Consider the following 20195-nt stretch of genomic DNA (forward strand, 5'->3'; position numbering starts at 1 on the left):
AATGATATTTTATCTGCTTTTTAAAAATTTCTATAATTAACAGTCTCAAATTCATTGAATCAAATAGTTTCCACATGCTGAATTTGACAACAAATAAAATAATTTTCACGTCAATATGAGACTTACCCAGCATTCTTTCACTTACTGGGAGAAATATCAAACAAAGGTGGGCCCACTGCTGTGAAATCCTACTCCAGCTCTGATGATTCAACTCAAACAGCAGGGCAATTCCAATGAGACTCACATTTTCACTAAAATACACAACAGATGGACATTCCAGTCTCAGAGAAGTGCTCCACTAGGTTAACTGAGGCTCTGTAATATCCTTGAGCTCCTGTGTGCCATACGGTTATGCTGTGCTGTGATGTCCACAGGTAAGTCATCTATGAACAATGAAGAAGGAACCCAATTGCTTGATAGGTAGGAGTTCATGGAGGACATCATCAGGATGGCCACTGCTGCAAAACTCTACTGGAGCTGTGAAATGCTCCATTTCTACTTTTAATGAAGAAAACTTTTCCCTGATGTTGCTATAAGTGAAGAACATAAACCACAAATTCAGTCCTGTTAGGTGCCACTCATCTTTGCAAACTGATCTCATAAGCTGTATGTAGATGTGATGAAATAGAATGGAATGGTCAAATGCTACAGAATTGTAACTATAATATTAGGTGTCATGGAAGGAAGTTTATTGTTTAATAAATATTGTGAAAATGTGAGGTTTCATGCTTGAAATAAATGTTATTGTATTTGCAACATTGTGTGCAGAAGTAAAATGTTTCAATTCATTTTTAAATTTTAATTGCTACAGAATGGTACATATGTCTAAAATTGACTTTATCAGCTCTTTCCCTAGTCTTGACTAAAGGTCTACTGTTGTTTCACTAGGATGAAGTAAATCAAATTGTGGAAACAAATGTGCGCCTGAAACAGGTAACAAAAAAACAATTGTTTTTATTTGCACAGGTCTGTGATTTAATATTATTAAAACCTTGAACGTTTAACTCGTTATGTATTCGCTCTAAAATGCAATATTTTGTTTTAAAAAAGCTATGTTTAAAAGCTGCAGAGTTCTTTTAAAGTAATATTTGTAAAATGCTTCTTCTTTAGCAATGGGTTGACGTGAAGCTTCGATGGAAACCAGAAGATTATGGTGGCATTAAGAAGATCAGATTGCCTGCTTCTGACATTTGGCTCCCAGACATTGTCCTGTACAACAAGTAAGCAAGCAAGTAATAATTTAAAATTTATAGACTTATGTTAGAGACATGGCACCTTTAAAGTTTTGCTTGTTTTGATAACCTATTGCTAGCATTTCTTTGACAGTACTGACTAATTTTGATTTCATCTTCTTGGGGACTAGGACACACCCAATTTGAGGATTCATTGAGATTCCCTTTTGCAAATTTTGAGAGAAAGAAGGTCACACAATGCAGTGAGGGACAGGAAACTGTGGACAAATAAGAGTGAAAAGAACATTGGACTGTAATGGACAAGGAACAGTGAGGGACAGGAGATAGTAAGGGACATAGCGTGAGAAGGAATCAAGCCCATGAGGGAACTGTAACAGTGAGATAGGTGGGCTGAGATGGAGGGGGCTTCTAAGTTGGGATAGAGGCATGAGAGGGAAAGGTAAATAGAGGTGTGATGGTATGAGGGATGGGTCTGAAAGGCTAAATTTAACCCATTATTCCCTCTTAGACTATACAAGACTCAGGTTCCTTTGTTTAAATGTTTATTCGTGCATGCACAGGAGATGAACATATCTAAAATTGACGTACTGCTCAAATTTTTATTGGACAGAAGTCTTGAACCATTTGTACAGATAACGAGTTTCTAACTGACTATTCATACAGAGAATAATTTCCAGTCAAAGGTTAAACATTTACTCACCCTGTCTCTACCCAATTGTGTTTGCATAGTTCAATGTTGAAATTTAGTATGCATTGTATTATCCAATTATATTCAAACTAATACACATGATCATATTATTCAGTCATATTATTATTATATGTTTACATCTCTAACTGTTAGTATGTACCTGCGGTTACAGAGAACCTATACTGCTTATTTCCACCCCCCACACCCATCAGGGAATTGTGAGGGATAGTTGAGTGTGAGACAGACAAGAGGGTGTGAGGAGTCACAGGAGGGTGTGAGGGATAAGGGTTTGAAAGGGTCAGGAGGATGTGAGGCACATGAGGATGACAGGGACAGGTGATCAGATGATGTGTGAGATAAAGGATACAGAAATGAAAGACCATTGTAATAATTCAACTCTAATTCAAGCTAAAAGCTATCAGTATTTAAAAGAATTACTGTGGTTCTCAAGAGTTTAAGCTCTTTTTAAATATTTTCCAGTTGAGAAGCTAGAGTTTCCTGACTTTCACCAGTCTTTGGAGCTCATCATAGGAGCACGTTTTGCTTCTGCGATCAGGAACTTGCTGTCAGAACTGTGTTCCTGGGAGACCAAATCATCAGAACTTGTGAATTTTGGAAACACTGACAATTAATTAGATGGCAGGCAAGGTAGGTCAAATAATGAGTGGTCACACATGACAAATGGAGCTGGGACTGTTAAAGTGTGCGCCCTATCTAAATTCACGAAGTTTGGAAACAGGGCAGCTGGAGGAGTGGCAGAGGCCTAGCAGCTGGATCCCTCATGTCTCAGTTGCTGACCTTGATGTGCAACTAGAGGCTCTGAGGGAGAGCAGAGACGTCTTCTTTCCAGACGGTGACAGGAGCAGGTCATCCAGCCAAGCCAAACAGATGGGCCTGGAGAAGGCCTTTGCCAGTCAGCTGGAGTGCAGTGCAGTGCAGTACGGCAAGAGGTTTAACGATGTTCTTCTCTCTGACCGGGTGAGTGTAACTTGAGACTGTCACAATAAGTGAGGGTGCACAAAACTCCTGAAAATGGGAGAACCTCACCAAGGCTCACAGCCTGGTTGAATGCCAGGCAGCATTGGCACATGTGGCTGGTTAGAAACGAGCTCCTGCCATTGATCAGAGATGCCAAGTACGCTTAATGGTAGGGCCCTGGGTAGTGTTGTCGAACAGGGACCCAGGGGTTCAGGTACAGAGTTCCCTGAAAGTTGTATGACAGGAAGACAGGGTGGGTAAGAAGGTGTTTAGCACATTTGCTTTCATTACTCAGACCATTGAGTATAGAAGTGGGGACATCGTGTTGAGGTTGTATAGGACATTGGTGAGGCCACTTCTGGTGTACTGTGTACAGTTCCGGATTGCCCTGCTATAGAAAGGATATTATTTAATTGGAGAGAGTTCAGAAAAGATTTACCAGGATGTTGCTCGAATAAGAGGGTTTGAATTATAAGGAAAGGTTGGATCGTCTAGGACTTTTTTCACTGGATACAACAGGACTTGATGTTAGTTGTTAAGCCTTCAAGCTCCTAACCTGTTCTACCCACAAGTCTATATGACGACAACATAGTGGATTGTGTTTAATTATGAACCTTTTCAGCTCCTTACACCTTTAAATAACAGTGTACAGCACCGTAGCTCAGATTTGAATGCATGGACTTGGGAGAGTTGTGACATCATGGAGAGCCATATGGGGCAGTAATTTGAATGGATAAAGGAGCAGCAATGTGCGTAAAATGCATGCAACGCCCTGTAACATGGATGGATCTGTTGTGCTGGTAGAGTTAGTATGTGTGGATGGATGGCCCAATTGGTGCCCCTCCCTAGCATTCTGGACAGTACTTTCAATGCATTAAGGCAGTCATGGAGAAAGATGAGGGAGCTTCCACTAATAGGATGCCATCGTTGTCAACAGCCTCCTTGGTTCTTCTGGCTAAAGGGCCATTAAAGCCACAGGGGCACTTATTGCTGGTGCAGCAAGCTCTGCAGGTGCCCCTACAGGTGCCACCATGATACAGATGTATGCTACCCACCAGATCCATCTCCGCTGCAAGCAGGTACAAACTACCAAAGTGACTCCACCTTGTACAAGACAAAGAAGAACCAAGTAGATGTGGCTGAGACCTGAGACCGCGTCAAGCTGAGCTCTGAGTGGGACTCTGGGGTTTACTTCAGTTGTAAATAGCCACTTTGTTACTTTCTGACCACACTATAAATACTGACACATGACTCAGATGAATGAATTTCCATCCTTTATTGTGAAATTCATGAAGAAGTTTGAAGTGATGGAACAAAGTTCTCTAAAAGGAGGACAGTGGAACCATTGTATACATCTGCATCATGGTAGTCAGAGTGAATCTCCTTCAGCCTGTATCAATGTAAATGTTCTTTTAGGCTGTACAAATTGAATTCTGAAGCACATAGCCCTTCTGGGTTAGAAGGGATTGGCTAAAGTTGCCTGGTGAGATGTTGCCTAATATTGACATTTATCCTGATGAGATCTTTCAGTCTTGCACTTGTTCCAGTCACTTCTCTGCAGGACATTTCTGCTCTGTAGCTTAATTTTGCTCCTTTACCTTCTCATCAACTTCCTCCTTGTCTTCCTTCAATGAGCTGTATTATTTCATGGCCAGGGCATCTTGAATGACCACACCTTCTGAGACAGCCATGTAGTGGAGAGTGCATCAGGCCACTACAATATGTGAGACCCTTTGCAGAAGACCACTAATAATTGATTCAGGCACTGGGGCACAACTTCCGAAGCCTAATAGCTTGCTTGTTGGTTGTACTTCTGAGCAAATACTGAGCAAAGCCAATACTTCTGGGATGGCACGGTGGCTCGGTGGTTAGCACTGCAGCCTCACAGCGCCAGGGACCCGGGTTCAATTCCAGCCTCGGGTAACTGTCTGTGCAGAGTTTGCACGTTCTCCCCATGTCTGTGTGGGTTTCCTCCGGGTGTTCTGGTTTCCTCCCACAGTCCAAAGATGTGCAGGCTAGGTGGATCGGCCATGCTAAATTGCCCGTAGTGTTCAGGGGTGTTGAGGTTATAGGGGAACGGGTCTGGATGGGATGTTGCAAGGGACAATGTGGACTTGTTGGGCTGAAGGCCCTGTTTCCACACCGTAGGGAATCTAATCAAATGGTTTGGTTGTGACATTTCTGTGACTTTGTCATTAGAAAGGAGTTATTAGCTACTTGATCAAGGGGTATTCCCTGTCTTCTAGAACCCATCCAGAGGGTTTGGAGGGGAGTAGAATGAAGAGCTGCAATATCTGGGACTGGCTCAGGAGAAAGCTGCTACAGCAGCTGGTCGAATGTTGAGTACTGACATGCAGGAAGTTCTCATTGTGGCCACTGATTCCTGCATCTTGAGGAAGTGGAAGTCCTTACTGTTGTTGAATCTGTTGGCTGCTGTCTCACTGGCATGTTGACTGGTATGGGTACAGGTGAAGATGCTGTGTACCTGAAGGACCTAGCAACAGAAACAAACCCCACTCTACGTCTGTGTGGCTTCATCAGTTCGAAATTGTGTACGTCATCCAAGTTTCACAAACTGGACTTCAGTAACGTATGAAATTCTGTGATATGTTGTCCCTTGAGAGATGCCGACAAGATCATTGAAAAACTCTGGAGATGAAGAAGTTTAAGCCACAATGATTTTCATCATTACAGGCCCCAGCAAGCAGTTCTGAGAGGTGTGAACTCTTCTGCAATGAGGACAAAAATCTGTGATATCAGCCTGGATAGGTGCAGTTTCCTGTGTAAGATTGTCTTTAGCAACACGTCATATGCTACAAACCAATTACCTCATTTGCTCTCCTTTACTCTCCTTATATCGCTGCTGCTGAGGATCAAATCATAGAATTTTACAGTAGAGAAGGAGACCATTTGACCCTTGTGTCTATGCCAGTCCCTAAAAGAGCTACCCAACTACTCCTACACTTCAGTCCTCACTGTAGACCTCTTAATTCTTCATTTTCAAATATATTATCCAGCTTTCTTTTGAAACATCCTATGGAATCGAATTCCACCACTGTCCCAGGCAGCACATTCCAAATCCTAACAAAACCCAGGGGAGTGTTGCTGAACAAAAAATCCTAGGGGTGCAGGTGGGCATAAGTTCCTTGAAAGTGGAGTCACAGTTAGGCAGGATGATGAAGAAGGCATTAGGCATACTCACCTTCATTGGCCAGAAAATTGAGTATAAGAGTTGGGAGGTCATGTTGTGGCTGTACAGAGCACTGATGAGGCCAGTTTTAGAATACTGCTTACAATTCTGATTGCCCTTCTATAGGAAAGATGTTCTTAAACTTGAGAGGGTGCAGAACAGATTTTCAAGGTTATTGCCGGGACTGGAGGGTTTGAGTCATAGAGAGAGGGTGAAAAGACTGGGGGTATTTTCCCTGGAGCGTCTGAGGCTGAGGGTTGACCTTATAGAGGTTTACAAAATCATGAGGTGCATTGATAGAGTGAAAGCCAATGTCTTTTTCCTAGGGTGGGGTGCCCGAAACTAGAAGACATAGGTTTAAGGTGAGAGGGGAAAGATTTTAAAAAGGACCTAAGGGGTTTTCACGCAGAGGGTGGTGCACATATGAAATGAGCTGCCAGAGGAAGTGTGTGGAGACTTGTACAATACAACATTTAAAAGCCATCTGGATGGATTTATGAATAGGGAAGAAGGGCCAAATGCTGGAAAATGGGAGTAGGTCAGCATAGTTGGACTGATGAGTCTGTTTTCATGCTGTTTGGCTGCATGACTGTATGACTCTGAGTAAAGGGGCTTCTCCTGATCTCACTCCTACGCTCCCTTCTGGTCAATCTCGAAACCATGGCCCCTAGTTATTGACTTACCAACTAGTGGAAACAGAATATCCTTCTTTACTCTATTAAAATTGTTCATTATTTTGAACACCTCAGTAAGGTCACCTATTAATCTTCTGTGCTCCAAGGACAATAAGCTGAATCTCTCTCATCTTTCCTTGTATCAGTAATCCTTCTTTCTTCGTATCATTTTAGTAAATCTCCTTTGAAATTTCTCCAGGGCTTTAACATTCCTCCTTAAATAAGCTGCCGAACACAATACTCCAAGTGTGGTCTGACCAATAGTTTGTAGAAGTGTAGCATCAATTCCATGCATTTATACTCTATGCCTCTATTTATAAACCCAGGGATCCTATAAATCTATTTAGCAACTATTTCAATTTGCCTAGCAACCTTCAAAGAATCATGCACATGAACTCCGATGTCCCTCTGTTCCGATACTCTCCATTAAGGTTATGCAATTGAACCTGTATTGTCTCTTCATGTTTCTTCTATCAAAATACATAAGCCCACATTTCTCTGCATTGAATTTCATCTGCCAGGCGTCTACCCATTTGACCAAAGTCCCACTGAAGTTGCTCATTATCATTTTCACAATTCGGCCTAGGCCCAAAATGTCAGCTTTTGTGCTCCTAAAATGCTGCTTGGCCTGCTGTGTTCATCCAACCCCACACATTGTTATCTATAGTTGCCTGTGCTCAGCTTTCCCTCTAATGGTCCCATAATCCCTGGAGGGTTGCAACCCCCTCCACTGCCTGGCACATATAAACCATTCTGATATATTGACACACCCAACAGGACCTCCATATCACTGGCAGAAATGTTCCTTTCTGACATGGTTCCTCATATGGGCCAAATTTGTTGCCACTTCGTAGTACTTGAATAAAAAATATCCTGAGCAAAATCACCAGCGGCAGGAACTTTGATGTGCAATCAGCAGGCCAGCTGTTCATACTAATTTTTACACCTGCCTGTTTCTGTACTTGCCCCAATGGGACCTAAATCTCCGATCCACCTTAATAACCTATCTTAGAGAGTCTTGCAGAATTAGCTCACGTAGTAATTTATGTTCTTTGTATATGTTGTTGAATCATAGTAGGATTGTTTTGGAACTTAGCTAAGAATGAAATCATCTTTCAACATATGTAAGACTCTCTAAAGAAGCTATTCACATGGATTGTAATGTTAATCTAAATGTTGCTTTTTACTAAAAACATGACACTTCTCAGTAATAATAATTGTATTTTGTTTTTCCACAGTGCAGATGGTGAATTTGCCATTGTTCATATGACGAAGGTGCTTTTGGAATATACAGGAAAAATAATCTGGAATCCTCCAGCAATTTTTAAAAGTTATTGTGAAATCATTGTAACACATTTCCCATTTGACCAACAAAATTGCAGCATTAAACTGGGAATCTGGACATATGATGGAACAAGAGTTGCCATATTTCCGGTATGTTTAAATCTTCACCTAAAATGTTTTCTTTTACTGTTATATTTTGAAAAAGCAAAACATCTTCTTTACACACTGAACTTAATTTCTCATGAAGATTTTGAATTGCAATCTTTTAAATGTACTGAATCATCGTGAGGTTCAAATTGATTTGTCCCAGCAACCATCCTTTAGGCATTAACCTATATAATCAGTACAATGCACTACCCACCCTGTATTGTAGAGGTGCCCAGCAGAAGTTGTTGGATAATTTCTAGGCACAGTGAATATAGAGTACAGAAAACTTGCCTGGTTTTCTGTATTCTATACAGACTCTCTATTCATTGTGCCTAGACAATCTGACAAGGAAAATGGATTCCCCTAATAGAAAATGCTAGATTTTTTTTCCATCCACGGACAAAAAACTTGCCTAGTTTTCTGTCCATGTATGGAAAAATGTAGCACTTTCTGTTAGGGGAATTCATTATTCCGTGTCATATTTTCCTGTTATAACTCTACCCAAATAATCTAGTAGCTTTGGGCACAAGAATAGGAAAGCTTGCCACAATATATTTAACATGGTCATAGCTTCCACAGCAAGAAGAACATGAAGAAAGAGTTTAAATTTAAGTACTGTACACAGTGGATGGTGAATGGATGTAAAAATTGTCAAGGGAGACATGAGTGCTGATCATACTGGGAAATTCAGGAGATGACTGCAGGAATACCTGGAAGAAATTTGATAGAGTGTGGGGATATCATGAATTCTTTTAATCCCTACACACTAGATTAGATATATAAACAGCACTGACTGTATCCTGTCTTTCGATTCATATTATATATGTACTTAATCAACCATAAGAGAGACAATATGGGAAAACCACAAAACACTTTTTTAGTTGAAAGTATACTTTAAATATTTTAGACAACTTCTGAATCACAAATTTCAATTTAAAAATATAACGTTTATAATTCATCAGGGCAAATGTTTTTCTTCTATGGTTTTGGGGAACTCTCAAATCCCAAGCACAAAGGGAAGGAAAATCTTTTGTTCATTCTTAGGACGAGGGAATGGCTGACTGTGCCAGCATTTATCATTTCCCCAGACAGCAATTTAGAGTCAACTGCATTACTGTTGTTCTGAGGTCACATGTAGCCAGACTAGGTAAGGATGGCAGATTTCCCTCCCTACGGGATATTAGTGAATTAGATGGGCTTTTGCAATAATTGACAGTGGCAACATGGTAAATATTAGGCTAGCTTTTTATATTCCAGATAGTTATTGAATTTAAATTTCACCATCTGCCATGGTGTGATTCAAGCACGTGCTCCCAGAAAATTATCCCAGGCCGCTGAAACAAATGTCAAAAATGCCGGAGAAACTCTGCAGGTCTGGCAGCATCGTTGTAGAGAGACACAGTTAACATTTTGAGACCTGTGTAACTTACTGAAGAGTTCTTTGAGGGCGTGCATTTGGAGGTGGGAGCAGGGGCTGCAGTAGGTAACTGGCTCTCCAGCTGAACTTTGTGCTTCAGTGCAAGAAGTTCGTACATTTTAAAGAAATGTTTGTTATTTCTAGCACTCAGTCCCACTCCAAGAAGCCAACAAATACATATAGGTATAAAAATTGTATTCCCTTTCTTCATGGCTACATCCAAACTCACTCATCTGGATTCAACCAGAAGGCTTCAAGGATACTGGTTAAGAGATAATTACTGGTGTTCCAAGCCAGGAAGATAGATGTATTCTCACCCTGCTTGCAGTTAAAAGAAAATTGAGTTTAGTTTCGGGGTTTGGAATAAACCAGAGTACAAAAGTTGATTCTTCTCCAGATCTGTAATGGTTTCAATTAAAATAATTGATTAGAAAAATTTCACAACTTCAAGTAGTGGAAAATATTGACTGCAATATAGTGCTGTGATTGAGATGTCTGTCAATTGATATTGTCATAATGCTGATTTAATGTCAGGCAAAGAACCGTTTCAAACTAAGCTTCTCTTTTATAGTTTCTCTCTGCCCAGTGGATGAATATCCATTTATATAGGCTGGTTGCAAATATATGAGCCAAAGGATGAATATTTAACTGGTTTCCAGTATGGAGTGTGATCTGGAGAAATCCGAATCTGTGAAAACCGGAGGTTAAATTTCTGCTATAAGATAATAAAGTGTGAAGCTGGATGAACACAGCAGGCCAAGCAGCATCTCGGGAGCACAAAAGCTGACGTTTCGGGCCAAGACCCTCTGTCAGAGAGCCTCTCTGACGAAGGGTCTAGGCCTGAAACGTCAGCTTTTGTGCTCCTGAGATGCTGCTTGGCCTGCTGTGTTCATCCAGCTTCACACTTTATTATCTTGGATTCTCCAGCATCTGCAGTTCCCATTCTCTCTGGTTAAATTTCTGCCTTCTTTCACAAGAATTTACAAAGCCCATGCAGGACCCCTAGTGGTAACAAACTGAATTGTACTATAACATGAAAAACTAAATTTTATTTCTGCCATTCCTCCCAGCACCACCAGCACCCTTGCCCTCATTTATTTGTGAGAAATAATTAAGGAAAAAATGTGTCTTGTTTTGACAACACCTGTAGGTCAATGATATTTTCCCATGATTCAAAAGTGAAGACTGCATGGAAGGAGATTATATAAACTCCAAGAATATTATAAATAATGCAAAAGATTGGATTCAGGTTAGAATTAGCAATAAAGCATTTGGGTAAAATTAACTGTCATTTGATACTTGCATGCTATACTCTGCTTAATGCAAGTTGAAACTTCAATAAAATTATGTCATCCATACTAAAGAGCTTGAGTAATAGACCAGATCAGAGAGAGAAATTTACCTCAAATAACAACTTTATGCAATTTCCATGCAAGTTTGAAGTAAGAAACTTGTATGTTTATAGAAGATCTTCTGAGCACTTTGAAACATGAAAATCAGCACGTATTTAACAACAATTTATAGACTTCAACATGTTTGTAGCACAAGCATATGGAAATGACTGGCAGGTCACCTGACACTAAAGCCTTTCCCATGGAATAGTCAGAGATGGTAAGAACTGCCGATGCTGGTCGTGGTATTTTTAACATCAAGATCAGACAACCTCCCTAACTAATATTGTCTCTCAGGAGAGCAGCTAAAAGCGGCCCAAGGTCAAATGAAATAAAAATATAGAAATTTCTATGGTATTTTGTCAGAGGCTTTTTGGTGATCCAAGTATACAATATCTGTTGAGATCCCCACATCCACCCACCTATTAATTGGCCAGAATAAGAGTTTAATATGAAGCACCTCCCCTTCCAGAAGTTCAATGTATCTGAATACTCCTTTTTATCCAGAAGGATATCACTTAGGATTCCAGCGAGCACTTTATCTACAAATGACGTCAGACTAATGGACCTTCAATTCCTTGAATCTGACTTAATCACCATTTTTGTAAATCAAAACTGCATAAACAAGTGAAAAATTATTTGTTAAAAGTGTAATTTCTTACATATAAATTCAATTCTTGGTTTAGTGTAACAGATAATTACAATGCTATGGTTCTCATTCAGGAAAGTGATCGACCAGATTTGAGTGACTTCATGGAGAGTGGAGAGTGGGTAATGAAAGATTACCGTGGATGGAAACATTGGGTGTATTATACCTGCTGTCCAACTACTCCTTACCTGGATATCACCTATCACTTTATCATGCAGCGCCTACCACTTTATTTTGTTGTGAATGTCATCATTCCTTGTCTGCTCTTTTCCTTTTTAACTGGATTAGTATTTTACTTGCCGACTGATTCAGGTATGAAAAGAACTTAAATTTGTTTTGCAATTTGTCATTGCAGAAAGAAATTCATTCAGTTCTGTGAGAAATTTAAAATGTGGAAGTAAACTAAAATCAGAGATTGTTCTGCCTGTACCATCTTGTAGAATTATAATGTCTAACATACTTGCATTCTTTCTCCTTGCCTTCTCTAACTTTTTCTCCTCAGCCAGGTTTGTTTCTCTGGTTTTCAAATCATTTTTTTGAGATTTGTTCATGGGATGTGAGCATCGCTGGCTTGACTATTATTTATCATTTAATTTCCTTGAAGATGGTGATGGTGAGCTGCCGTTTTAAGCCACTGCAGTCCTAGGGGGTCTGTCTCTTAAACTCTTCCATCAATTGTTATGAAGCTTTAGATTTACTTCAGTAGACCCCACATACACACCTTATATGTGATACTTCATATTCATTCACAAAATCCTAATTCAATACTTACGGCCTCCTGAATATTCACTTTTTTTTAACTATCACATTAGTCAATATCCTTCATTTATTGTACAATTATTTGCTTTAATGGTCTCACGGTACTTTGCATTCACCTCATATGTATTCCTTCTTCATCTGTTTTGCATTCAGTCAGATATGTTCTCTATCTGTCCAGCTTATACTCATTCACACTCAATGCATTTTGTGATAATTTCTAAGGCTCATTTATCACACACATTCTTTTGTACTTTGCTGTGACAGAATGCAACCCTACTATCACATTAACAATCAATAGTTGACAATTTACTATGTCGGCCACAGTGGTGTTGGTGATTGGAGTGGGAACTCCTGTCTGCAGTAGGCCCAGAGCTGGTCAGTGAGATGGTTGCAGCAGCAGAGCTGGGGTCTCCCAGGGCATCGCTCTCATCATTGCTGTATCCAGAGCAGGGACTCCTTGCATAATCCTTGGAGCTTAGCTTTAGATCCAATTTGAACAGAAGATGAACTCTGTTAAAGTCATTTCTTTTTATACTTTTGTAACTCAAAATGGTGCCAGATTGTGACAGTGAAACACTTTCCACTGTATCTTAATAGACATATGTGGCAATAGAATCATTCATTAATAAAATAATTTATTCATTCATGTTTTCCAAATATTAAATACTTAATACTGAAAACAAGAATAATACAAATGCTGAAAATCAAAAAACTGAAAAAAATCTAAAAGCTGAAAATGTTTTATCTCAATTTTCTGTTTATGTTCAATAATCGCTGGCAGACAGCAGCTTAATATTTAATGTTCAATCTGTCCACTATCAGAGACAAAAGCAGGATAGCTTACATGAAAATACACTTTAGTCGTCAACACCGTTATTATGAAATTGCATAAACGTTTGTGAGCCCACTGAGACTTTGCATAATCATTGGTTTGAAGTACTCAGGTAATGCTTCTTGTGAGGGAAACAGATTTTAACATCCAGCAGAAATAAAACTCAATCGAAGAGGCTAGACCGTACAGGGATTGGGGGAAGCAGGAATAAACTTCTGCCTTTTAGAAATACAAACAAATATTATGCTACTCATTCAGAGATGATACTTTCTGTTTTTGGATCAGGGCTTAATTTTCATGCTCCTTCATTTCCAAGCTGTGAGCACTACACCAGCAGCCTGCTGAGCCTGCAAATTTTGGGAAGGTGGCTAATCAGCAGGTTGAAACTTGGGGTTGTTGCAAATTTTGAAGAGGTTAATCATGGACCAGTGAGCTATTTCTCCTGCCTCCACAAAAATTTGCCGCACCAGAAGTTATAATTGAAGGACCCTTGCTTAGACTATTCATTGGCTAATAAAAATGAGAGGAGGAGGGCACGTGAACTTTACAAATTATGTCCTACACCAATTTGAACAACTATTTGGATATGTAAGCAACACTGCGCACAACTGGCGAGTGCACTACTTGACCATTTACAGCTTCACCCGAAGTTTCTGTAAACAGTTATTGGACATTAATGTGTTTCCTCACATTGACACTAATTTCCAACTGTCTGCTGTTGGTTTCTCAGCTGACAATAGGGCTTCCGACAGTTGAAAATTGTTTCTGATTTCATCTGGTAAATAAATGCATAATGATAAATGTTCTCCTCATTAGTAGTTCATATATTTTTTGCAGCACTGACTTCTCATTTCTGTGCAGGTGAGAAGATGACTTTGAGTATTTCAGTTTTGCTGTCTCTGACAGTGTTCCTTCTGGTTATCGTTGAGCTAATCCCTTCAACCTCCAGTGCTGTGCCTTTAATTGGCAAATACATGCTCTTCACAATGATTTTTGTCATCAGTTCAATCATTATTACTGTCATCGTAATTAATACTCATCATCGCTCTCCAAGTACACATACAATGCCACAATGGGTTCGCAAGGTGAGATATCATCTGTTTTATTACTATTTGAGAAAGAGTCAAGAGATCAAGAGCAACTTTTAAGGATGTCAGGAGACCAGATCAAATTCTGATCATTATGTAGAATTTCTCAACAGGAACAGGAATATCCTATTCATACAAATTGGAACTTCACCGATAGCCAGTCAACCAAATAAATAAAAGATGCAGAAAGAGTTTGCAGCAACTTTACATCTCTTACAGCAGGATTAAGGTCCATTTCATTTCAATCATGAACATTTCAACATTGAAGTCCAGTTCTGTGATCCTGGCCAACTCTGAGGCAGTGAGACTGACCTCACTGTTTCTGTCTATGTGTCCACCAAAGATCAGGGGAATGAGGCTTTTATATCAGTCAAATACCTGTATTAACAATGGTGTGTTGGAGAAATGGAGTAAATGCTTCTTTCATTTGATGCTTATATCCCTGATAGCATCCTGTATCTAACGCCTTGCTAGGTTTAAATACTTGTAACTTCAACTTTCAGACTGGAATACTTGATAGCTTCTTTAGACAAGCTGCCTGGCTTTGTGTCTGTGCTAAGCAGCAAGGTAAGACAAAAATACTGTGGGCGTTTTAAGTTCTGAATCGAAGACAAAATGCAAAAAAGCAAGGTAATCCAGAGATCTTCTGAGCGCACAGGTAGGTATCAAATGAGTGAAGATTAATACAGCCAGCAAGGAGCTTTGAGATGTAGCCTTGTCCAATTCATGAGATGGGTGCCTGCCCAGTGTGCAAAGGGCTGATGCACCTCAAAGTGAAACATTGAAGCACAAAGCTGTCATTTGAGTTGGAGATGTTCCACAAGGATAGAAAGAGGTTGGTACGTGTACCAACCTCTGTGTATAGGAGGTGCAAGGGCAAAAATGTCTAAGATATAGGCTCAAGGAGCAAGCAGCGAGCTGGATTTGCAGGTACTTACTCTGACTTTCATGTTGTGAGTTGTCACCAGCAACATGGGAAGATAGAAATATGCATTTCAGTGAGGTGACAGTATGTACTAATAGTACATGCAAATAGACTTCTCACCCCTTGATAGCAAGATTCTTGTCTTGCTGTTCAAAACTAGGTGTTGAAATCAGACTTTTCATCCTTGACGTGAGAATCACATTTCTGCCAATGTCATCATATTTTCTGTCACTTGACATTTCCCACATCTGTTTCCACTCACAGACTTGGGTGAGTCTCATTTTTCTCCAGTTATTTCTTTGTTACAATTTCTAACATTTGTTACCAATTCAATTCCCCTTCCTGGACACTGATTTAAATTGAATCAAATCGTTTGTATTTCTGTTGATCCCGTTGCTCCATATCCTGTCTATCATGATTATCATTCATTTGTACCTCCAAACCACTGTTTCAGTTTTATTAGATGCAAGGTGTGATTTAAATACAAGATGTTGTTGGCCATACTCACTGGCATTTGTTACTGGTCCTCCAAATTTAAAATTCTTATATCATCTTTAAATTCCTTTCTATTACTATTATTCCTTTCCTTTGAAACACCCACTGCCTACACCTTCCCCCAAATTCATCATTACTCTTCATGCTAATATTTGTGTATTTATTCTTCCTTCACCCTCTGGCCATTCTTCCAGTCACTTGGGTCCCATGTTCTGAAATTCTGTGTTTACACCCTTAACCTCTGCAACTTCCTCTCCTCCCTAGAAACTCTTCTTAAAACTTACTTCATCAACTGATCTTTGGGTCTTTCCTGCTAATACATTCTTTAATGGCTTGCTATCCATTTTCTTTATCAGATAACCCAGTCTTTCATAGATTTTCTCGATTTTAGACGTTATTTGTAGCTGTTATCATAAAATTAGATGAAATATTGTGAAGTTCCAAATGCTGATTTCATTCATTATCAAGAGATGGATATTATCAAGATAGCCACTTTTTTATTTGTAACTGTTTTTCAGGTTTTTATTGACACCATACCCAATATAATGTTTTTCTCAACAATGAAACGAGTAAAAAAGGAAAAACAAGAGAAAAAAATATTCCCTGAGGACATTGATATCTCTGACATTTCTGGAAAACAAGCGGCAGGAAACATTACTTTCCAAACTCCTTTAACAAAAAACCCAGATGTCAAAAGTGCCATTGAGGGAATCAAATACATTGCAGAGCACATGAAGTCTGATCAGGAATCAAACAATGTGAGTATTTTATATACTTCATTTCCATTTTAGTTTATATTAATAAATAATTGAATAACCCGTTTCCAGTTGTAAGATTTTGTAATATAGCAAAAATAATTCTGAATTTTACCCTAATTGGATTTCCACATTGTGTTGGCACTGACGTGACTAATGCAAGTTGCAAATGAAATCCTGAGAGGCAGTGACAATGGTGCACTGCACCTCCTGTATTTTTCATGATCTGCCTGCAATCTATTGACATCATCCATATGGAATGCTTCTTCTTCATTGTCCAACTGCCAATACCTTATTTTGTTGTAATCTTCCAATAACAGCCATAGAATTTCCCCTGATGGATTTCTTTGTGTTCAATGATGACCTCTGGAGTTTCCCAGTGATCTGTTCTTAGACCATTCTATTTCTCGTTTACATGATGACACAAGTGAAAACATCATGCCAGGTTCTACATGCAACCCGAAAGCACCCCCAACTCTACCTCACCTTGACACTGTCAGCTGTTTCAACTCCTCCGCTACATCTAATCTGTCAGGCTGTCTGTATGAATTCAAATACTGCGTGAGCACAAATTTACTACAATTAATAAGTGGAAAAAAAACGAAGTAATATAATGGCCCACAGCTACATATCACCATTATATACGTACCCCTTGCATCCTTTTATTTGATCACAGTTTCAGAATAAACCTGAGTATCCACAACCTCAACATGTATTTGATCCTGAGCTGAATTTCATCCCCTACACCCTCTTCATTACTGACTCCACCAATTTCACTTCCAGAATATTGCCTCTCTCTCTGCCTCAGCCATCTGCTGCTGTAACCTTCATTTCCACATTTGCTTTCTGCAAACTCAATTATTCTAATCCTCTCATGGCCAACCGCACATCTTCCATAAACTTCAGTTTCTCCAAAATTATATTAACTTGTACAAAGTACGATGTATTCATCATGCCTGCGCTCATTAAACTTCATTGATTCCCAATCCCCAAGGAGTTGGGTTTAAAAATTCCCGTCTTTATATTCAAATCCCTCCATGATGTCACTGCTCCTGGTCTCTGTGATTTTGTGCAGCACTGCAGCATTGCAAGAAATCTGTGCTCCCTAATTTGGTTTGTTGTACATCCCAGCTTTCTTGACCCCAGCTTGCCATTACCTAGACCGATGTAAACATTAAGCATTGAAATTCTGTCCCTAAAACCTGTGCTAATGTCTCCTCCCCTGGATCAATGCTTTATTTTTCAGCTAATGCTCCTGTGAAAGGCTTTGGCATGTCTGACATGGTCAAAGCATAAATGCATGTCATTGCTGTTTATATCCCTTACCTGATCAACACAGTAATTCCAAAGAAATGAAATGAAAGTAAAATCTAATGATAAAATCAACTAAAATGCTTTTTTAAAGTTTTGTTCAATGGAATTCAAAATAAGAGCACTGGAAATTTGGCAAAGAAATTAGCTCTTGAAGATCTTACTATAGCTGCAGATGAGTAATAGTAACAATAATACTTATTTACTTGTAATTTCAATACTAGGCTGCGGACGAATGGAAGTATGTTGCAATGGTGATTGATCACATTCTGCTGGCTGTCTTCATGGTGGTTTGTATTATCGGTACTGTTAGTGTCTTTGCTGGTCGTCTTATTGAACTCAATCAACAGGGCTGAATCTTCATAATATACAGTCAATATGTTACTGATAAAAGGAATGGTTATTGTTCTATAGAAAAGATGATTAGTTCTAATGTTGTAATTGTAGTCTGTTGTGCAAGATACATTGTTTACATTGTATTACATGTTTGGGAATTTAAACCATATTAGTAAAAAAAGGTAGTTCAAGAGCAGCTGACAAATGAAAACAACACACTATAGATAAACAAAATATGTAAAGAATTAGATTTGAAGTCATTTGTAATTTGATAGAGAAACACAATTATGAGGAACATTGAACATTATAGACTGAGTTTGTGTCAAGCATGTGTTTATTATCTAATAGATCATGTAACTTAATGATAACATTGTTCTACTGTATAATTTTATGTTTTCTTTACAAAGTTATTAATAAATAGTTACTGGATCCAAAGAACATTTTGTATTTATGGTTCAATTTATTGTAAATCTAGTTGGATAATTGAAGATCAATTTCATTTTGTCAGACTGATTGTAAAAAGGAATTGAAAAATTATTTTCAAATAAGTCCGTGACCCTACCAGAGTATTATCTTACTATCTCCCCAGAAATCTTAATAACCATAACCCTAATTTATTAAAACTTCCATTGACATTGTCAGATTTTGTTATGAACCAGGATAGTTACTCAAATGTACATGTAAATAAATAAGATTTTTTTTGGAAAAAGGATTGAGTGAAGCACTATTACAGACAATTCCTCTATTAGCGACCACAAAAAGAATTAGACGGATGTTTAAAAAGTGCATGGGGAGAAATTTTAACACAAACTAAACAGGATCAGGTCCGCTTTCACTTTGATGACACACTCAATTTTACTTGTCATTTGATCCTGGGCGGGATATGTCTCAATTTGAGCTGGATTGATAGATATCTATTTAATATCCAGTAAGTTCAACATATCATAACTTTGACATCCAGAAATTTGTTTAACATTTTTCAAGGGAAAACTACTAACAACTAAAATCCCGGAGTTCAGGCTTCGCTGTTGAAAGAGACTTGGGTTAAATTTAAAAACCGAAAAAACTGCTGATGCTGTAAATCAGGAACAAAAACAGAAGTTTCTGGAAAAGCTCAGCAGGTCTGGCTGCATCTGTGAAGAAAAAAATCAGAGTTAATGTTTTGGCTCCAGTGACTGTTCCTCGGATGTGAAACATTAACTCTAATCTTTTCTTCACAGATGCTGTCAGATCTGCTGAGCTTTTCCAGCAACTTCTGTTTTCGTTTTTGGGTTAAATTTAAATCTCCAAAGCTGGGCAGCTGTTGGTGCAAGTGGACGGTTAAGAAAGCAATTTTTTTAATTGCAAAAATGTACTGTATTCATAAAATATCTTTATCTACTTTGAGAGTTACTAAAGTAGTTCAGTACAGTTTTTGCATATCAAGAAAAACCAGCACTAGAATTTGACATTCCCTGCAGTTGCAAAACCAAAAGCATTTCTCATTCAATCAGGACACTCTTTACATATCTTCAGGGTCTGATAACTGAGTGGACCCCCATTGTACTTTGGCAGAAACACCCTAGACTGTGCTCTTTCCCCAGTGTACCTTGGCAGCAGCTGCCCCAAGCTTTAGTGTGTTCCTCAGCACATAGTCCTGGACCTTGGAATACGCCTGTTTGCAATACTTGGTTAAGGTCAACACTTTACATTGGAAGGCCAACAAGTTTTTGGGCAGACCAAGGAGGTCTTTCATCGGGTTGATGGGCCTCCAGGGGGAGCCAGAGTCTTGGTATGTGTACCGGAGTACAGACCGTAGACGACTGAGTCCTGTGTTATTGAGCTGCTCAGAACATACCTCGACAAAAACCATTGCATCTCTCTCCAGACTTTCTTTGCAAAGGCACATTCCATTTCAGAAGGGGACATGTGACAGGCTGTTTTCCAGCACATTCGCTTTGAGGGCATGTCAGGATTCCAACAGGAACCCACTAAGTTCCACATTTACCACGTGTATGCTAGTTAGTGCACAGAAAGCCGCTTTGAGATAGATGAGCCTGTGATTAACATATGTTAAATGGTAATTAACTGCAGCTTTAACCTT

At 39.1% G+C, this 20195-nt stretch overlaps 1 protein-coding gene across 2 annotated transcripts in view; it reads left to right on the forward strand.

The window, feature by feature from the left end:
- Positions 1-18516, forward strand: part of chrna1 (cholinergic receptor, nicotinic, alpha 1 (muscle)) — a 29186-nt gene extending 10670 nt beyond the window's left edge. Inside the window, exons 3-9 of one of the 2 annotated variants that reach the window (XM_048533669.2) lie at positions 889-933; positions 1111-1220; positions 7962-8157; positions 11686-11923; positions 14064-14287; positions 16229-16468; positions 18001-18516. In XM_048533669.2, the coding sequence (XP_048389626.1) occupies positions 889-933; positions 1111-1220; positions 7962-8157; positions 11686-11923; positions 14064-14287; positions 16229-16468; positions 18001-18132 (1185 nt within the window). In that variant the 3' untranslated portion in view covers positions 18133-18516. The remainder of the gene's footprint in view (positions 1-888; positions 934-1110; positions 1221-7961; positions 8158-11685; positions 11924-14063; positions 14288-16228; positions 16469-18000) is intronic. The other variant, XM_048533670.2, reaches the window with a different exon arrangement.
- The last annotated feature ends 1679 nt before the right edge of the window (positions 18517-20195 follow it).

This window comes from Stegostoma tigrinum, chromosome 7 (genome assembly GCF_030684315.1).
Source record: "Stegostoma tigrinum isolate sSteTig4 chromosome 7, sSteTig4.hap1, whole genome shotgun sequence".
NCBI classification, from domain to species: Eukaryota; Metazoa; Chordata; class Chondrichthyes; order Orectolobiformes; family Stegostomatidae; genus Stegostoma; species Stegostoma tigrinum.